This window comes from Semicossyphus pulcher, unplaced genomic scaffold, assembly GCF_022749685.1.
Source record: "Semicossyphus pulcher isolate SPU_LCO1_2020_fin unplaced genomic scaffold, fSemPul1.0.p SCAF_11, whole genome shotgun sequence".
Classification (NCBI taxonomy): Eukaryota; Metazoa; Chordata; class Actinopteri; order Labriformes; family Labridae; genus Semicossyphus; species Semicossyphus pulcher.
This window is the reverse complement of record NW_027211615.1, coordinates 30,490,001-30,505,764: the sequence shown is the minus strand read 5'-3', so window position 1 is coordinate 30,505,764 and position 15,764 is coordinate 30,490,001. Positions and strand designations below refer to the sequence as shown.

Here is a 15,764-nt window from a genome sequence, read left to right as displayed (position 1 = left end):
CTTCGTCCCTCCTTCATCATCTTCTTAACCTCCATCATCTTCATCACCTCCTTCATCATCTTCTTCACCTCCATCATCATCTTCTTCACCACCAACATTATCTTTATCACCTCCTTCATCATCTTCGTCACCTCCTTCATCATCTTCTTCACCACCAACATTATCTTTATCACCTCCTTCATCATCATCTTCACCTCCAACATCATCTTCTTCACCTCCTTCATCATCTTCGTCACCTTCTTCATCATCTTCTTCACCTCCATCATCATCTTCTTCACCTCCAACATTATCTTTATCACCTCCTTCATCATCTTCTTCACCTCCTTCATCATCTTCTTCACCTCCTTCATCATCTTTATCACCTCCTTCATCATCTTCTTCACCTCCAACACCATCTTTATCACCTCCTTCATCATCTTCGTCACCTCCTTCATCATCTTCTTCACCTCCTTCATCATCTTCGTCCCTCCTTCATCTTCTTCACCTCCAACATTATCTTTATCACCTCCTTCATCATCTTCGTCACCTCCTTCATCATCTTCGTCACCTCCTTCATCATCATCTTCACCTCCTTCATCATCATCTTCACCTCCATCATCATCTTTGTCACCTCCTTCATCATCTTCTTCACCTCCTTCATCATCTTCTTCACCTCCTTCATCATCTTCGTCCCTCCTTCATCATCTTCTTCACCTCCAACATCATCTTTATCACCTCCTTCATCATCTTCGTCACTTCCTTCATCATCTTCTTCACCTCCATCATCATCTTCTTCACCTCCAACATCATCTTTATCACCTCCTTCATCATCTTCGTCACCTCCTTCATCATCTTCTTCACCTCCTTCATCATCTTCTTCACCTCCAACATTATCTTTATCACCTCCTTCATCATCATCTTCACCTCCTTCATCATCATCTTCACCTCCATCATCATCTTTGTCACCTCCTTCATCATCTTCTTCACCTCCTTCATCATCTTCGTCCCTCCTTCATCATCTTCTTCACCTCCAACATCATCTTTATCACCTCCTTCATCATCTTCGTCACCTCCTTCATCATCTTCTTCACCTCCTTCATCATCTTCTTCACCTCCAACATCATCTTCTTCACCTCCTTCATCATCTTCGTCCCTCCTTCATCATCTTCTTCACCTCCAACATCATCTTTATCACCTCCTTCATCATCTTCGTCACCTCCTTCATCATCTTCTTCACCTCCTTCATCATCTTCTTCACCTCCATCATCATCTTCTTCACCTCCAACATCATCTTTATCAGCTCCACTAAAGACCTTCAGCTCTGCTGCCTTCTTTACTTTGATCTCTGTTAAGCTCTTGACAACATGAAGCTCCTGCAGCTGGTGCTTTTCAGCTTCCTGGTTGTTCAGCAGGGCAGTCGATCACTTCAACAGCTTTCAAGCGGTCATATTTCTTCAGTGTCAGCAGTATTTGAAATGCATTTCAGCTCAATTCACACGTAATCATTAATGTTATAATCATCATTATTAAGATAAGAAGATTATTCTTATGATGGACAGAGCGCTAAAAGCTGTGGACAGTGTAGTGTGGACCCCTCAACGATTCGTAAATGTTTAAGAGTTTTGGTCAGTGGGCGTGGCCTTGGCAGCATGGCTAAGTTGGCTAAGCGCTGCCATCTTGCGATAGTGACATCATATGGAGCCAGAGACTGCGCAGTAGAGATCGGCGGGTGGTGCCACTGTAGCCACTTCCGCTAACCCAAACACACACTTAACTTACCGAAAACACAGCAAGGATCCCGCACGCTGGCGTGTTTAACAGCAGAACAGCTTCTTGTGTTGAACAACACCTTTTTTGGACACCAAGTTGTATGAAATACTTGCTAGCAGCGTAGTGGATGCAAAGCTATTAGCTGACTCACGTAGAATAAGTCGTTCCGGTGAGATGCCAGGGTCATGAAACCAAAAAGTTTGACCCTACAGAAACAACACGCAGGCGATGGTGATCCCTTTCAACGCAAAATCATCGTCCTAGGATTTCATATGCTGCACCGTTTTTTTTGGCACTATTTTCTCTCTTGAAAGATCCAGTATCACTACGCCTGCAGCAGGCCGGTTTCTCAGGTGACGTGATCCATCAGCTGTTTCTAAGAGAACACGCTGGTATTGGTACCTTGGGAGACGGCGTTTGTTTGTTGTTTCAAAATGGTGCAAATTTGTGATTTTGATCATTTTACTGGCACGGATCGTGCCCTTATAGAATTTTGGCTTGTTACAGTCGGCGTACACATAGTACCAAGCCGATGGGTAAAAAAGCCTTTTACAGTGCTCGCTCACTCACAGTGCTGGCTTCCTCTGAGCTTGAGACATCTTGCATACTCAGCATCACCAGCTGATTCCCGACAGCCGTAGCTCTCCAACTCCGTGGGCATTGGCTGACACTCCCCACAAGTGCACCGCCAGTTTCCGTGCAGTCTCTCTCCTTCCAGCAGCTGTGGGTGTAATAGATAGAATTTTATGTTATTATAACATGTTAAGTTCATTGGTCATAAACAAGTCCACAAGTCTTAAAAACAGGAAGTGACTTAAAAACAGTTAATTCATTGTTACAAGGTTGAATATAAATGTGATTTCATAAAAGGTTAAAAATGTCAAAATGGTTTTAAGTGTTTAAAACAAAGTCCTCGAAAAGAGATTAAAACTCTTATCTATATATATAAACAAATATCTTCCTGCCGGAGTCATTCATCTGTGATCTACCTGTTAAGCCTCCTGAGAGATGATGATGTGATTGATTAGTCATGCCTGTATTGACCTGAAGGGGGAGCTCTCGGCCACGATGCCTCATGCTCGATGAAGCTGCCAGAGAGGAAGCATCGTGTCTGAGCGTCTTCATTGATATCTCCCTTTATCAGGGCGCAACATGGGCGCATCATCTGCTTGCACAGCGTCTCTCTCTCCCCTTCTATGTTTATCTGACAAAGTTCAGCATCAGTGTATTCAGGTTCATACAGGTATCCTGTTGGATCCGTTGTTAAAGGTAAATCTTCCTCATCACTTTCACAGTCCGACCCGTTTACTTGGCGCAGTATATGAAATCCTAGCACGATGATTTTGTGTTGAAAGGGAGCACCATCACCCGCGTGTTGTTTCTGTAGAGTAAAACTTGTTTCATACAACTTGGTGTCCAAAAATCCGAACTATCCCTTTAAAGCGCCGCCTAGTGGTAGGTGGAGTTAAGCCTTGAGTGACAAAAATCAAAGTTGGTCATCACGTCATGGACAGCTACAGGATGCATGATCACTGTGTGTTAGCTTTCACCACCTGGTGGCAACTCCTCTTAGTAATCTAACTCCTTCATGCACTGTCCAAAACGCATCACACATCTGCTCCCTGCAAACGGCAGCACACCCTAATGTGCTCATTGTAGGATCATATGTGTTTCCCTGTCAGTGTCGACCCATCAGGTTGATGAATCTGAGGATTAGAGACAGAGCAGCATATGAAGTCGTGTTTTGGCGTTTCTGTAGTGTTGCAGGATGTGATGTCCGTGTGTCTGTGGAGTATTAACAGAGCTTCATGCAGGGATTCACGAGGTCAGTGAGGCCTCACTCTGTCTAAACAAACAGCCTGCTGTGGCGGAGCAGCCAGTGAACTTTGTCCTGCAGGAGACAGTCTGTTCGACAGTTTCTTTGCCCTCAGCAGGACCGAGCTGCAGCTAATCGTTGCAACATGGCGGAGAGGAGAACGGCGCTGAAGGCAGCAGCAGAGCCGGACTTCCTGCAGTTTAATGATCTGGCCTGTGAGGCGGTCGGTGGGACGGTGAGTCTCTGTCGGCTTTTTAAGAAACACTTTAATAATGATGAACTACAAACAAGCTGTCATGGATGATCCTTGTGTAGTTATGTATTTGGTACGCCGTTCACTACCCTTGTGTTGCTTTGATTCCTGCCTTTATGTTTCCCATCTTTGTGATGTGTGCCCAGCTCTTATTGTGTTCACCTGGGCCTCGTCAGTCTTACCTGTGTCTGATTACCTGGTGTGTATTGAGTCCCTGTTTTCCTCCTTTCTGTGCTTTTACGCCAGCTTTGTCTGCCTGTGTGAAACGTCTGTGTGTTCGTATTACTCCTCTCAGTGTTTCTGTGGACCTTGTTTTCTGGATGATGATGATGACACTTTCTCCGCCTGGTCTCTGGAACTGGAAACTTTTTCTTTTGTCTTTTTGTGTTTGAATGAATCATTTGGTGAATCTGCAGCTGCGTCCTCACTCTCTGTCTCACAACACAAACACATTCATTACTGTAATACATGAACACATGGTGATGAGTCTCCTGTGAACCTGTAGTATTAGGTCATTTACTTCAGTGAAAGTCATAAACAGTAGGTAAAATGTCCAATCACATGAAAGTAAAGTGCACACACAGGTGCAGCAGTGTTCTCAGTATATGTAGTTTTTCATTATCACAGTAAAAGTATTCGATTGTTTGTACTGATGATGTTTTCAGACTTTATGCTAAGCTAAGCTAAATGGTTGCAGGCTGTGGCTGGTATCAATGTGAACCTCTAACATGAACATCAATAAGCCTTCATGTCCTTCAGTTATCAAACACAGCACAAATCCTTTCATGTGTTTCTCAGGTGATTTTTGCCTCAGACGAATGGTTCGCTCCGGCTGCAAACCTGCTGAAGGTATGCCAGTGATCCACCACGGGTTCACAACACATGTTTGACTGCAGCAGCTCATGCAATAATAATAATAACAATAATGATTGTGAAGGATTCACGCAGCATCTGTGGCCCTGTTACTCCTGTGATTCTTGTGAGCTAACATGTACTGAGTGTATTGTGATTCAGAGGGAGCCGCCACAGTTCATCTCTGCTGCCTTCACGGAGTTTGGAAAGTGGATGGATGGATGGGAGACGAGGAGAAAGAGAACACCAGGTCAGTGTCTGGAACAAACTCTCCTGTTCTCTGACAATCAACCAAAAAAGGAAGTGCTTCCTTTTTCTAACTAACTTCTTCTTGTAATCACACGTGTTTTATTTTAAATACCAAAATGTTTCATTACAGCGTCTGCTTGTCAACAGCAGGTCTGTGGTGTCACGCTATGATAAGATGAGCCAGTCAGATATGTAACAGCTACTTAGCATCATCCACTTAGATTTTAGATGCAAAAACAACTCGCTAATGCTGCAAACAAGTTCATGGTTACATAAGTACCAACGTACATACGCTAGTTATGTAACTTACACATGTCATGCTACTCACACTGTCTATGATGCCACTATCGTACATTTGTTACTGTAACGGATCCAGACAATCAGAGACTCAAACGTAGAGAAGTACAGGACACAAGGCAAAGCAAGAACACGAACACGAGACGTCCACAAATTCACTTCAGGCTGTGTCGCGAAAGTCAATCAGAGTTTGGACAGCATCCGACACGAGGACACTCCTGACAGAGCATCGTCTTTACGTGTTCCTAATCTGCATCATGATGTCATGTCAGCAAACTTCAGAGCCGTTCATTAAGTTGTAGCGCTCCTACCCTCTATACCAGCGGTTCTCAAAGTGGGGCCAGGGGCCCGCGAACCACAGCCTGGGGGTCCGCAAGAAATTTGAATAAAATTAACTCCTGTTTTTAAGTATGAACATGATTCAAAATGTTTTTCTGTTTATCGTAGAGTTGTACATCGTGCGTCGGTGCGTCGCAAACTGCAGCACAGTAAAGTTATTCGTGCAGAAACGGCTCCTGTCCCTCGCGGCGGTCTCCCAGCGCGTCACGTTCTGGGGAGCGCTGGCTCGAGCCTCAAATGTTTTGAATGAAGCCCCGGTACGATGTTCAGTATCAGCCCGTCTCTCTGCTCCGCTCGTATTTACTGTCACTCTGCCGCTCTCTCTCTCGTGCTTGCTCGACAAATGCGCACTGCAGGACACAAGTTACAGCGATGCGTTCAAGTCCAGTTGGGAAAACTCAAACTCCGTCTTTTAACAGAGGGGAGGGTAATAAGTAGAGCTCAGTACGTTGTGTTGTTCCATCAGCCCGCCCTGCTCGTCTTAAATAAGTACTGGGGTAAAAACAGTGACTCTCCAGTTCAGGGTTAGGGATGCTTCGACAGACAGTGATTACATTCATCTGTGTCACAGCAATCCTCTTGAATTTGACGTCCAGTATTTTTCTGATCAGGCATCTGACAGATAGTCGATTATTATTATTATTACTTTTTTGTTCATTATTATAAACGTTCTCAGTGATGTAGAAATTGGAGAGTAAAAAAAGTCATCTTAAAAAAAGAATCTTTCGAATAATTGATAAATTAGTCGTTATAGTTTTAAAAATAATCGTTAGGTCCGGCCCTCAGATGGTAGTAAGCATATGTTTAATCGGTGTTAGGATTGTGAGGGGTCCCTGGCCCCAAAACCTTTGAGAAGCCTTGATCGATGCAGCAGAATGGGCGGGGCCCTGAGTTGTTTGAGTAACTTAAATATTAACACTCAAATTTAGCGTATAATATCTTAGCTTCCCTTATGTGTGTAAGATTGATTAGGCCTATTTATTTTAACTTACAAACAGAAATGTTCGTCTCCTTTTGGTCCAAATACTCGCCCTGAATGTGATAAAATGCTCCTAAATAAAATGATCACACAGAAAAATGGCTAAACAGGTCGTTGTTATTATTTAGAAAAGTAAACAAGGGTCACAATGTACTCACACCTTTGTGTAAACACCTTTTTAAGGTTACACTCCTTAACAATTATCAATTTGGCAGCAAAGATAAGACAAAGCTGAGTATTACTCTGAATACCTTAAAACTCAAAATGTCAGTGGGCACACACACACACACACACGCACACGCACACACGCGCACGCGCACGCGCACGCACACACACGCACGCACACACACACACACACACGCACACACACACAAACAGCTAAAGCCGGCGACACCTGTTATAAAACCCAGCGTTGCAGGCCTGGTTCGTCGCTCGTGTTGGTTGATACCAATGACTGTATATAAAGATGGACGACGCGTCTCCATCTGCTCCCATTGTACGACAGTGATGCCAAAACAGCTCTGTGATAGACGCTGCCATGTGGTGACATCATACGGAGTATGGAGCGTGTTTAACACCAGCTTCTTGTGTTGGTCTGAGGTTAAAGTTCACAGGTATGGAAACTTCAATGACTGTAGTGATTGTTTTTGTTACGTCTCCTCTCGCCGTTCGTCCTCCGCTCTGCTCACCCGGAACTGATCGGCTGCAGGAGCCAAATTTGTCAACAGAGCTGTCAATCATCATTTTGATGAGAAAAATGTATTTGACGTGTATTTTGATTTTATAGTTTGACTCATGTCCCATCTGTTAACATGGAGGAGGCTGTACTGTGCTATACTGCAGCCAGTCAGCAGGGGGCGCTAGAGAGGGTTTAGCTTCACTTTTAGGGAGCTGTCATGTCGGCCATCTTTTTATACAGTCTGTGGTTGAGACCCAAAACAAATTGGTCACTCGACGCTGAAGTTAGCTTCTGATTCGGCTCTTAAAGGGAATGTCGAGAGACACTCATCGTCTATTACAACACTACAGCAAAGCCAGCGTGTCTATGAAACTGTTGTTCATGACACCCAGATCACATTGGACCTGGTCCTGATCCAAAACCACTATAGCTAGCCCTCACAAATCTGAAACTGTACTTTAATTAATTTAGCCTCTCTGGGATAATCTAGTCCAGATTTGACCAGTCTAGCTATATTGGTTTTGGATCAGGACCAGGTCCAGGTGTGATCGGAGTGTATTTTATGTTTCAAATGTTTGTGGCTGTCTTAGTTGCTATAAATCACATAACCTCACAACACTTACGTACACACTCTGGTTTGCTGTAGTGGTGTAATAGAAGATGAAAAACGGAGGGCCGGTGTTTCACTTTTTTTACTTCGACGTTCAGCCAAATGTGTCTGTGGTTGTCATAGTTACAGCAGCTGTAGTGACAGCCCCCGTAACAGCAGCAAGTCGTTGACACCCCACCACATTGGGATTCAGTCGGTTTAAGCTCCCCGTTACAGCGGCAGCTGCCCCCAGAGCTCCCCAAGCAAAGCTACTGTAGCACAAACAGCTAATAAACTAGCTATCATTAGCTAATAAGCAGGTCTCAGTAGCTACCAGTAGCTCCACTGACAGGTCTCCGCCACCAAATGGAATAACATAACTATTACTAATAATATAAATATATATATAACTAGCTATTATTAGCTCTGGTAGCTACCAGAAGCTCCATGAAGTGAAAGAAATGGTCAAAATCATAGGCGCTGCTGATTGGCCAAAGAGGACTGCTGTGAATCTACGCTCTCCCTCGTCAGCCGGATGTGTGTCTCGGAAAAATGAAAATGAATTTCAAGAACTGAAATTGAATTGTAAAAACTAAATGTGGAATTTTAACTTTCAGATAATCTAAATCTGAATGTTCATTTCAACTATTCAAGTTGAGCATTTCAATTGCAAATATAAATAATAGAAATTCAGTTTCTGACACATATTCTGCCCATATAAGGTACCTGGTAGCTGCCTTTGCTGTGTAGCTACGGTCAGTCACTGTCCATGGGAGCAAAGCGATGTCCGTCAGACGAGCCTCCCGCGTGTCCTTTCATCCACCGTGGCCAGAGGAACTCGGAAAGGTCTGGATATGGCTCGGAGCGCTGTCTGGTTTCCCTCAGCGTTGCCTCGTCGAGAACTAAACTCCGCTTTGATAGCCGTGTTAGCTTATTAAGAGCCACCTTAAGCTACTAACAGTTCACTTTGCCAACGAACTACTGGCTAGCTTAATATGCTACTCAATGAGCTACCGTTACACACCACATGATGCAGCCGAGCAACACTCCGTGCTGGACTCTTCTGCTGCTCACAAACAGGAACGACGTAATCCCGCTGCAGAACGTGGAGTCTGATCGGTCCACACGTTGGTACCACCGAGACTCTCCTCTACGCCACTCGCGCTCGCTCTCTCTCGCTCGACCACTCGCGCCACGCTCTGATCACGCACTCCTCTCATGCGCACAGACATCCACCAATCAGAACACAGCACAATACTACAGCTCAAAGTTTTCAAGGCAACAACAAACATGAACTCTTCTTAAGACATTATTAACTAAACACTGACCTTGGAAACTTTATTTTTATATAGAACAACATTTATTCTACACTATATGTGTCTGTAGCATTGTGCATTAATATCAAATGACTTTTTTAGTCTGTTATTTTTAATGAACTTTTATACAGAATAACTGATGGTATTTTAACTGGGTTACAAAGTTGATCACAAGAACATCTGTGTCTTTCTCTGCTTCATACCGCTGAAGTAAGCCAGAGTGCAGCCTCTGTGTGACTGAGTATTTACCGGGCGCTCCTCCAGGGGATGGAACGAACCAAGAAATGACAGCGTTTATTTTGCAGACACATCTGGAGCTGGACACCCCAATCGGTGTCTAACTGTGTCTGTTATAACTTTTCTGTTCCTGGAAGGTCACGACTGGTGCATCATCCAGCTGGGAGTACCAGGGCTGATCTACGGCTTCGATGTGGACACGTCCTTCTTCACTGGAAACCACTCGCCCTACATCTCCATTCAGGCCGGCTGTCTGGGTACAGACTCATCTTATTAATGGTTCATTTTGTCTTCATGTACACACAGCAAAAAATGGTGTGTAATAGTATATGACGTAAAAAACGAAGAATCAATTTAGCTCCATAAATTGCGCATCATTTGCTCCTCTATCTGCTCCGTCTCAGGGTCTGATTCACACAGCAAATTGCACTGATGACATTCAAGTGCAACATGGCCATAGAGTTCCACAGACCCGTGCAGCAGGAGAGGAGAGGGCAGCTCTTTCACAGCTCATCGTAAACTTCAGACTCGGCAGGTGTTTCTAGTTCCACTCTCTGTAACGCAGCTCGCTCTGATATATAATAATCCCCGTCCTGCGTCCCGGCTCCTGACCAGCTCCACATGTGGACAAAGGGTGCCCGTGTGCCGGGGTTGAGCCTCGGACTGATTGGTCTCCTGATTATGAAAATAATAAGAAAATATTATCAGCAGACGGTATTTACAGAGCTCTGTTATTGACAGGTGATCAGTCCAGGTGTGCCCCGCCTCTGGATACAACAGCAAGTCTTTATGACCCTTCATCACGTTCCTTTAGCTCTGACCCCAACAATCAACACCAGCGTCAAACAAAAACGGAACTTTATCAGCTCCTTTAAGGTAGATGTGTCAGACATGGGGCGGGGCTACCTGTGATTGACAGATGTATCAGGCGTACCTAACAAAGGGGCCACTGTTCCTGTGTATATGCTCTTCACCAGATGAAACACCCACCTTCACCCTGGAGGGAGACCGAACCGGCATGGCCGCCTCCGACAGTCAGCTGGCTGCCGTGGACAAGGTAACGCTGACACACACACACAGTGTGACCTCTGACCTCTGATTTTAAGAGGGAAGCCAGTGCAGAAGTGTCTGATACCTGCATCCTCTCTAATGTCCAGCAGGGGGTGATCTACTGTTTGTAAAAGAAGTCTGATCCTATAGAAGTCTATGAGAACATGCTCCTCCTCCTCTCCTGATGTATTCCCTCAGTAAACATGTTCCTGATGAGTTTATGGTCTCAGTCTCTAGTTTCAAGTCTTCTTCAACACAGCATGATGTTCATCACTGATGCTCCCATTGAGAGTCACACAGACCAGGAAGAGGGGAGGGGTTAGGGCGGGGCTACCTGTGATTGACAGGACGTCAAAATAACAACGGTCAAAATATCAAACTTTAGAGGGGGCGTTCAAAACCCAACGCGTGATGTCACCATACACGTCTTTATGCAGGACACTCCATGGTCACACTGTGAGCTCTGATATATGGGACTGACAGCTGATGTGTGGTGTGATTGACAGCTGATGTGTGGTGTGATTGACAGCTGGGCTCGGGGGCATGGTCAGAGCTGGTGTGTGTGTCACAGCTGAGGCCTGGATACTCCGACTGCTGCCATAACTACTTCAAAGTCAACTTCACCCGCAGAGTGACACACCTGCGCCTCAACATGTACCCAGGTACACGCGCACACACACACACACACACACACACACACACACACACACACACACACACACACACACGTATCACTGCTCAGTGTCTGTGTGTCCTCAGATGGAGGGATAGCCCGGCTGCGGGTGTACGGAGTCGGACAGAGAGACTGGTCGTCCGTCTCCCCCCACCAAGACATCGACCTAGTGGCTCTGACCAATGGGGGAGTCTGCCTCGGCTACAGCGACGCCCACTTTGGCCATCCACGCAACATGATTGGTCAGACTCAACACAAACAATTCATGCTTTCTCTTCTTATGTTCACTGCTGCTGTGAGTGGGCCTCAGTCACCGGGCTGCTCGTGCTTTAGAGCTGCTTCCACTGCTGACAGGCTGTGCTGTGTTTGCAGGTCCGGGCCGAGCTGTCAACATGGCCGACGGCTGGGAAACGGCCCGCAGACTGGACAGACCCAAACACCTGAAGGTTAAACGCACAGAGATGAACATAGTTCCCCTCAAACCTCTAGATGTTTCCCCGTGAGAGGAACCAATCACACTGTTGGTTCAGGTTCAGTCTTGTTGTGATTGGGTGCCGGGTAACGATAACGAGCAGAGAGGTTTGAAATATTTCTAACGTCTGATGGTCGAGGTGAGAACTGATCAACACTCAGGTAACTTCACTTTGAAACAGGAAGTCTGCTCTTGGCTGTGCAGCAGTCGAGTTCAGAGTGTCTTCATTAATAGATGGTGAACGAGGTGTGTGTGACGTTACAGCTGAGCTCTGCTGGAGCTTTAACCTGCAGGTTCACACACTCAGAGAGTTTATACAGAGAGAGATGAGACGATGAGAGCCGACGAGAACACTCCTCAGTACTGGTCAGGGTGAAATGCTGTATTTTTAGGGAGGGCCACTTTGGTTCTTGTGTTGACGGGCCTCGAGGTTCCTCTTCGCTGGTCTCTGAAGCACAACCTGAAGAAGTTTCCTTAAACGCCGCCCTGAGAGCTACGATCGTTCAGGCAGAGTAAAGACAAACATGCAGCGTTTGAACACAGCTCGTGTTAACATAGCTAAAGTTCAGGTATGTGTTTATACAGGTGATAATTGTGTCCCTGCTGCTTGTCTTGCAGGTGGACCAGAGAGGGATCCTGCAGGTGCCGGGTTACGAGTGGGCCGTGTTTCGTCTCGGTCATCCTGGAGTCATCAGCAGCGTCGAGGTCGACACGGACCACTTTAAAGGTCAAAACACACGTCAACCGTCTGCTTAGCAAACAGCTCGAGCTTTAACTCACTGAGGAATCATACGTCACCTGTGTGTGTTTCCATCCAGGTAACTTCCCGGACTCTTGCAGGATTGAGGCTTGCTCTTTGACCCCTGAGGACGAGGCCCAGTGTATCAGGAGCAAGTGGAATTCTGGGAAATGGCAGGTCCTTCTTCCCCCCCAGAAAGTACGTTTACTCCCTGTGCGATGTCGAAATGAAACGCAAATATATTCACGAACATGTGTTTGTGATGAATGCAGATATGAGACCTGCTCACAGACGAGCAGGAATCATAACGTGTGAGCTTAGAGCTACATGTGGACTGAGGGATCAATCCCAGGAGGTACCCTAGTCCTCTGCCAAGATGGCCGCCAGCCAACAGAACCCCGCAGATGTAGTGTCATCTTTGCCTTCACAGATCAGTTTACAGGACAATAAACCATCAGGACTCACGGTGACCAGGGAAATGAAATAAAACAGATTTTCAAAGTAAGACGTACAGCTCTGAACAGATCGGTTTAGATTAGTCGCTAAAATGTGCAACAGTAAGAAATATGAGCAGTTTGTGAGTCAGCTGTGAAACACATCAGAGAGTGAGCTGTGTCCAACCAGAGAGATCCACACAAACACACGCTCTGCCTCGCGTGCACGGGCCGAGCGTGCGCGGGCCGAGCGTTCATGCACGGGCCTCGCATGTGCGTGCAGGTCAGCTGTCCAAACATTTCAATCTACCTGAATGCACAGTTGGACGGACTTATTACAGACCTTTTTTCTATGATCTATTTCTAAGAGCATGTGATTGATTGATTGATTGATTGATTGATTGATTGATTGCTGGGAGGTGCATTTCAACACATACAACCAAAAGTGCATCCAAAATAACCTGTAATAAATTAAGAGAAGCTGGAGCTCAGTGACACTGAAGTCATGATTCGTGCTCCGTGAGTTCTCCCCAGCGCTCAAACCCAGCAGGCAGAACACTCACAGTTTGGCTGTGCCTCTTCATTCCTCCTGCGGCTCCACACACATAATACGTGGAGGATCTTTCTCTTGCTGTGGCACACCGGCCCGATCTCCAACTCAGGTTACAATTCAACTAAAGATGATCAATTTTCGTCTGTCGACGTCCTGCCCTGTGTGCGCGAGCCACCTGGCTCTCCTGAGCCACGCCCACACCTCTCCCTCCTGCAGCTGCATGCCAGCCGTGCCCACCTCCACAAAAACATTCAGCTAAATGTTACAAATCCATTCAGCGTGCAGGAACATGTGCAGCAGAGAGAAGCTGGCAGCAGGTGCAGCGTGTGAGCCAATCAGCTGTCACAGTTCTGATGACGTCATTTGATCTCTGCTCGGGTTTCAACCATCACATTTATACATGTTTGATTTGTAAGCACCTGTTTTCAGAGCTTGAACCTGTACGAACAGGAGATGAGTCTGGTCACATGATGAGTGTGTGTATGTGACTGCTTCCTCTCTGCTGTCCTCTGTCTGCAGCTCCGTCCGCACCACGCTCATCTCTACAGCCGAGCCGAGCTGACCCCGAGCACACCTGTCACTCACGTTCGGCTCATCATCAGCCCGGACGGAGGAGTCAGCCGGCTGCGGCTGTGGGGTCGACCAACGGCCATCGCTGCAGCTCCGGCCAATCAGAAGAGAGCGGCGTCCAAACTGTGATTTTCACTCAAACGTCCAATCACTGAGAGGATGTTTCACGAGTCATGAAATAAAACAGGAAGTCATGTTACAGTCTGATGTGTCTGACTCCTTTGCTCCTGTCATGATTACCACAGCCACTAGAGGTCGCCACCAAACAGCACATGAATGTGGATCTCCATCAAGCAGCTGCCTCCAGCAGTGAGTCAGTCCCCATAGAGCCCCATGTTAAACTTTTCAGCAGAAATAAACATGTTTACAGCCTGGTACAAAAAACAGTTTGGGTCTCTATAGCTCATTTCTCTCTTCATGACAACTGTACGGGGAGAGTCTTTATACAGCTCACCTGTTTACATTATATTAAGGCAGCGCATGCTTCAGGTGCTTCAGGTGCTTCACAGTGTGAACATCTCTGTGTTTGATGATGATCTCGCCCTAACAGGTGTGAAGAGAAAGCAGCCGCTTCACATTCACAGATCAAACAAACGTCAGATATAAATTTATATTTGTTATATATTTAAGAATAAATGAAAAGGACCAAACTGTGTGTTCAAAGACAGTGAACCTGTGACATCGTGCTGGGTCAGCAGGGGGCAGTACAGACCCAGTCTGACTCCTGCAGACAGGAAGTTCATGTACAGACGAGGCGGGACGAGACTTTGGCTGCTTCTCAGGTCTCTTAAATTGCATCCGTGCTTCCTTCACTTGCGTCTTAGTCCCTCCCACCAGAGAGGCAGGGAGAGACGTGAGGAAACCAAGAGAGGAGAGAGGAAACCAGGAGAGGAGGGAGGAAACCGGGAGAGGAGGGAGGAAACCAAGAGAGGAGGGAGGAAACCGGGAGAGGAGGGAGGAAACGAGGGAATGTTCTAAGAGACATGAGACGTCCTTTCCGATGAAGCGTCATGTGCAGTGATCGCTGCTGGATCAGCTGTCAATCTGCTGCAGCGTCCAATCACTAACGGATCTCTAATAAGGGGGCGTGTCCGCCAGTAAAAGACTTCCGTGGAGGCTGCCCTCCCTCCTCCCTCCTCCCTCCTCTCTCCTCCCTCCTCTCTCCTCGCTCCTCCAAGCAGCGATAACTACTTCAGGTTCGAGCGAGGAGATATCAAATAAGAGACCTGAGAAACAGCCATTATGTAAACATAGACCTGAACTCACTCCTAAAAACACCTTAAACTAAAGTGTTTGATCAGCAGAGGCTCCTCCATTCACATGTTCTTTTCAAAATAAAAGCCCCTTAAACCCCTTAATTTGAAAAACCCTTGAGTATAAAAATGAGAACATTGTTTGTCGTAGTATATGAATGAATGTATGATGAGCTTCATGTCTGCGTCACGTGTTTCCGCCTCAGGTGCTTCATCATGTTTTACCTGAAGTGAACAAATGACAGAATGGAGGGTTACTCGTGGCGACGTCATGTTCTGTTCTGGCCCTTTAAGGGTTAAAAGGTACATTTCTTCAGATCTAACGGCTCTTGGTTACCTGGTGACGTGAAACCTGAACAAAAACACATGATAAATGCTGCACACACAGCAGATCACCTGCACAGGTAACACAACAGGAACATCCTCCCTTTGATCAGCGTTCAGGTGGTGTTGGTTGCAGTTTCTTTCTGCTCTGACATGTTTCATACTCAGCACACCCTGCTGCTGTCTGCAGGGTCAGACCTGCATGTTGAAGGAAGCACAGCCTGTGCTCCGTCAGTCACCCAATCACACGTTAGAGCCTGTGACGGAGGAGCCGTCAGCATCGCAGGTGTGAAAGTGAGGTGAAGAAGGTGGAGGTGGAGAGAACAGCCATCCGTCCTCAT

The 15,764-nt window shown here is 46.3% G+C and overlaps 1 protein-coding gene across 1 annotated transcript; it reads left to right on the top strand.

Annotated features, from left to right (window-relative positions):
- Positions 1 to 3,710: 3,710 nt before the first annotated feature.
- allc (allantoicase) lies at positions 3,711 to 13,975 on the top strand. Its single transcript, XM_069657451.1, has 11 exons — positions 3,711 to 3,800; positions 4,617 to 4,667; positions 4,833 to 4,920; positions 9,493 to 9,612; positions 10,333 to 10,412; positions 10,935 to 11,067; positions 11,165 to 11,320; positions 11,451 to 11,524; positions 12,169 to 12,277; positions 12,369 to 12,487; positions 13,796 to 13,975. Exons 1-11 carry the CDS (start codon positions 3,711 to 3,713, stop codon positions 13,973 to 13,975), a joined length of 1,200 nt encoding a protein of 399 aa, XP_069513552.1.
- The last annotated feature ends 1,789 nt before the right edge of the window (positions 13,976 to 15,764 follow it).

Excerpts from the sequence above, each read along its gene's own strand:
- allc (XM_069657451.1), top strand. The coding sequence starts at position 3,711 with ATGGCGGAGAGGAGAACGGCGCTGAAGGCAGCAGCAGAGCCGGACTTC. Across the intron at positions 11,068-11,164 it reads GCGCCTCAACATGTACCCAG|ATGGAGGGATAGCCCGGCTG; the intron begins GTACACGCGCAC and ends GTGTGTCCTCAG. Across the intron at positions 12,488-13,795 it reads TCCTTCTTCCCCCCCAGAAA|CTCCGTCCGCACCACGCTCA; the intron begins GTACGTTTACTC and ends CTCTGTCTGCAG.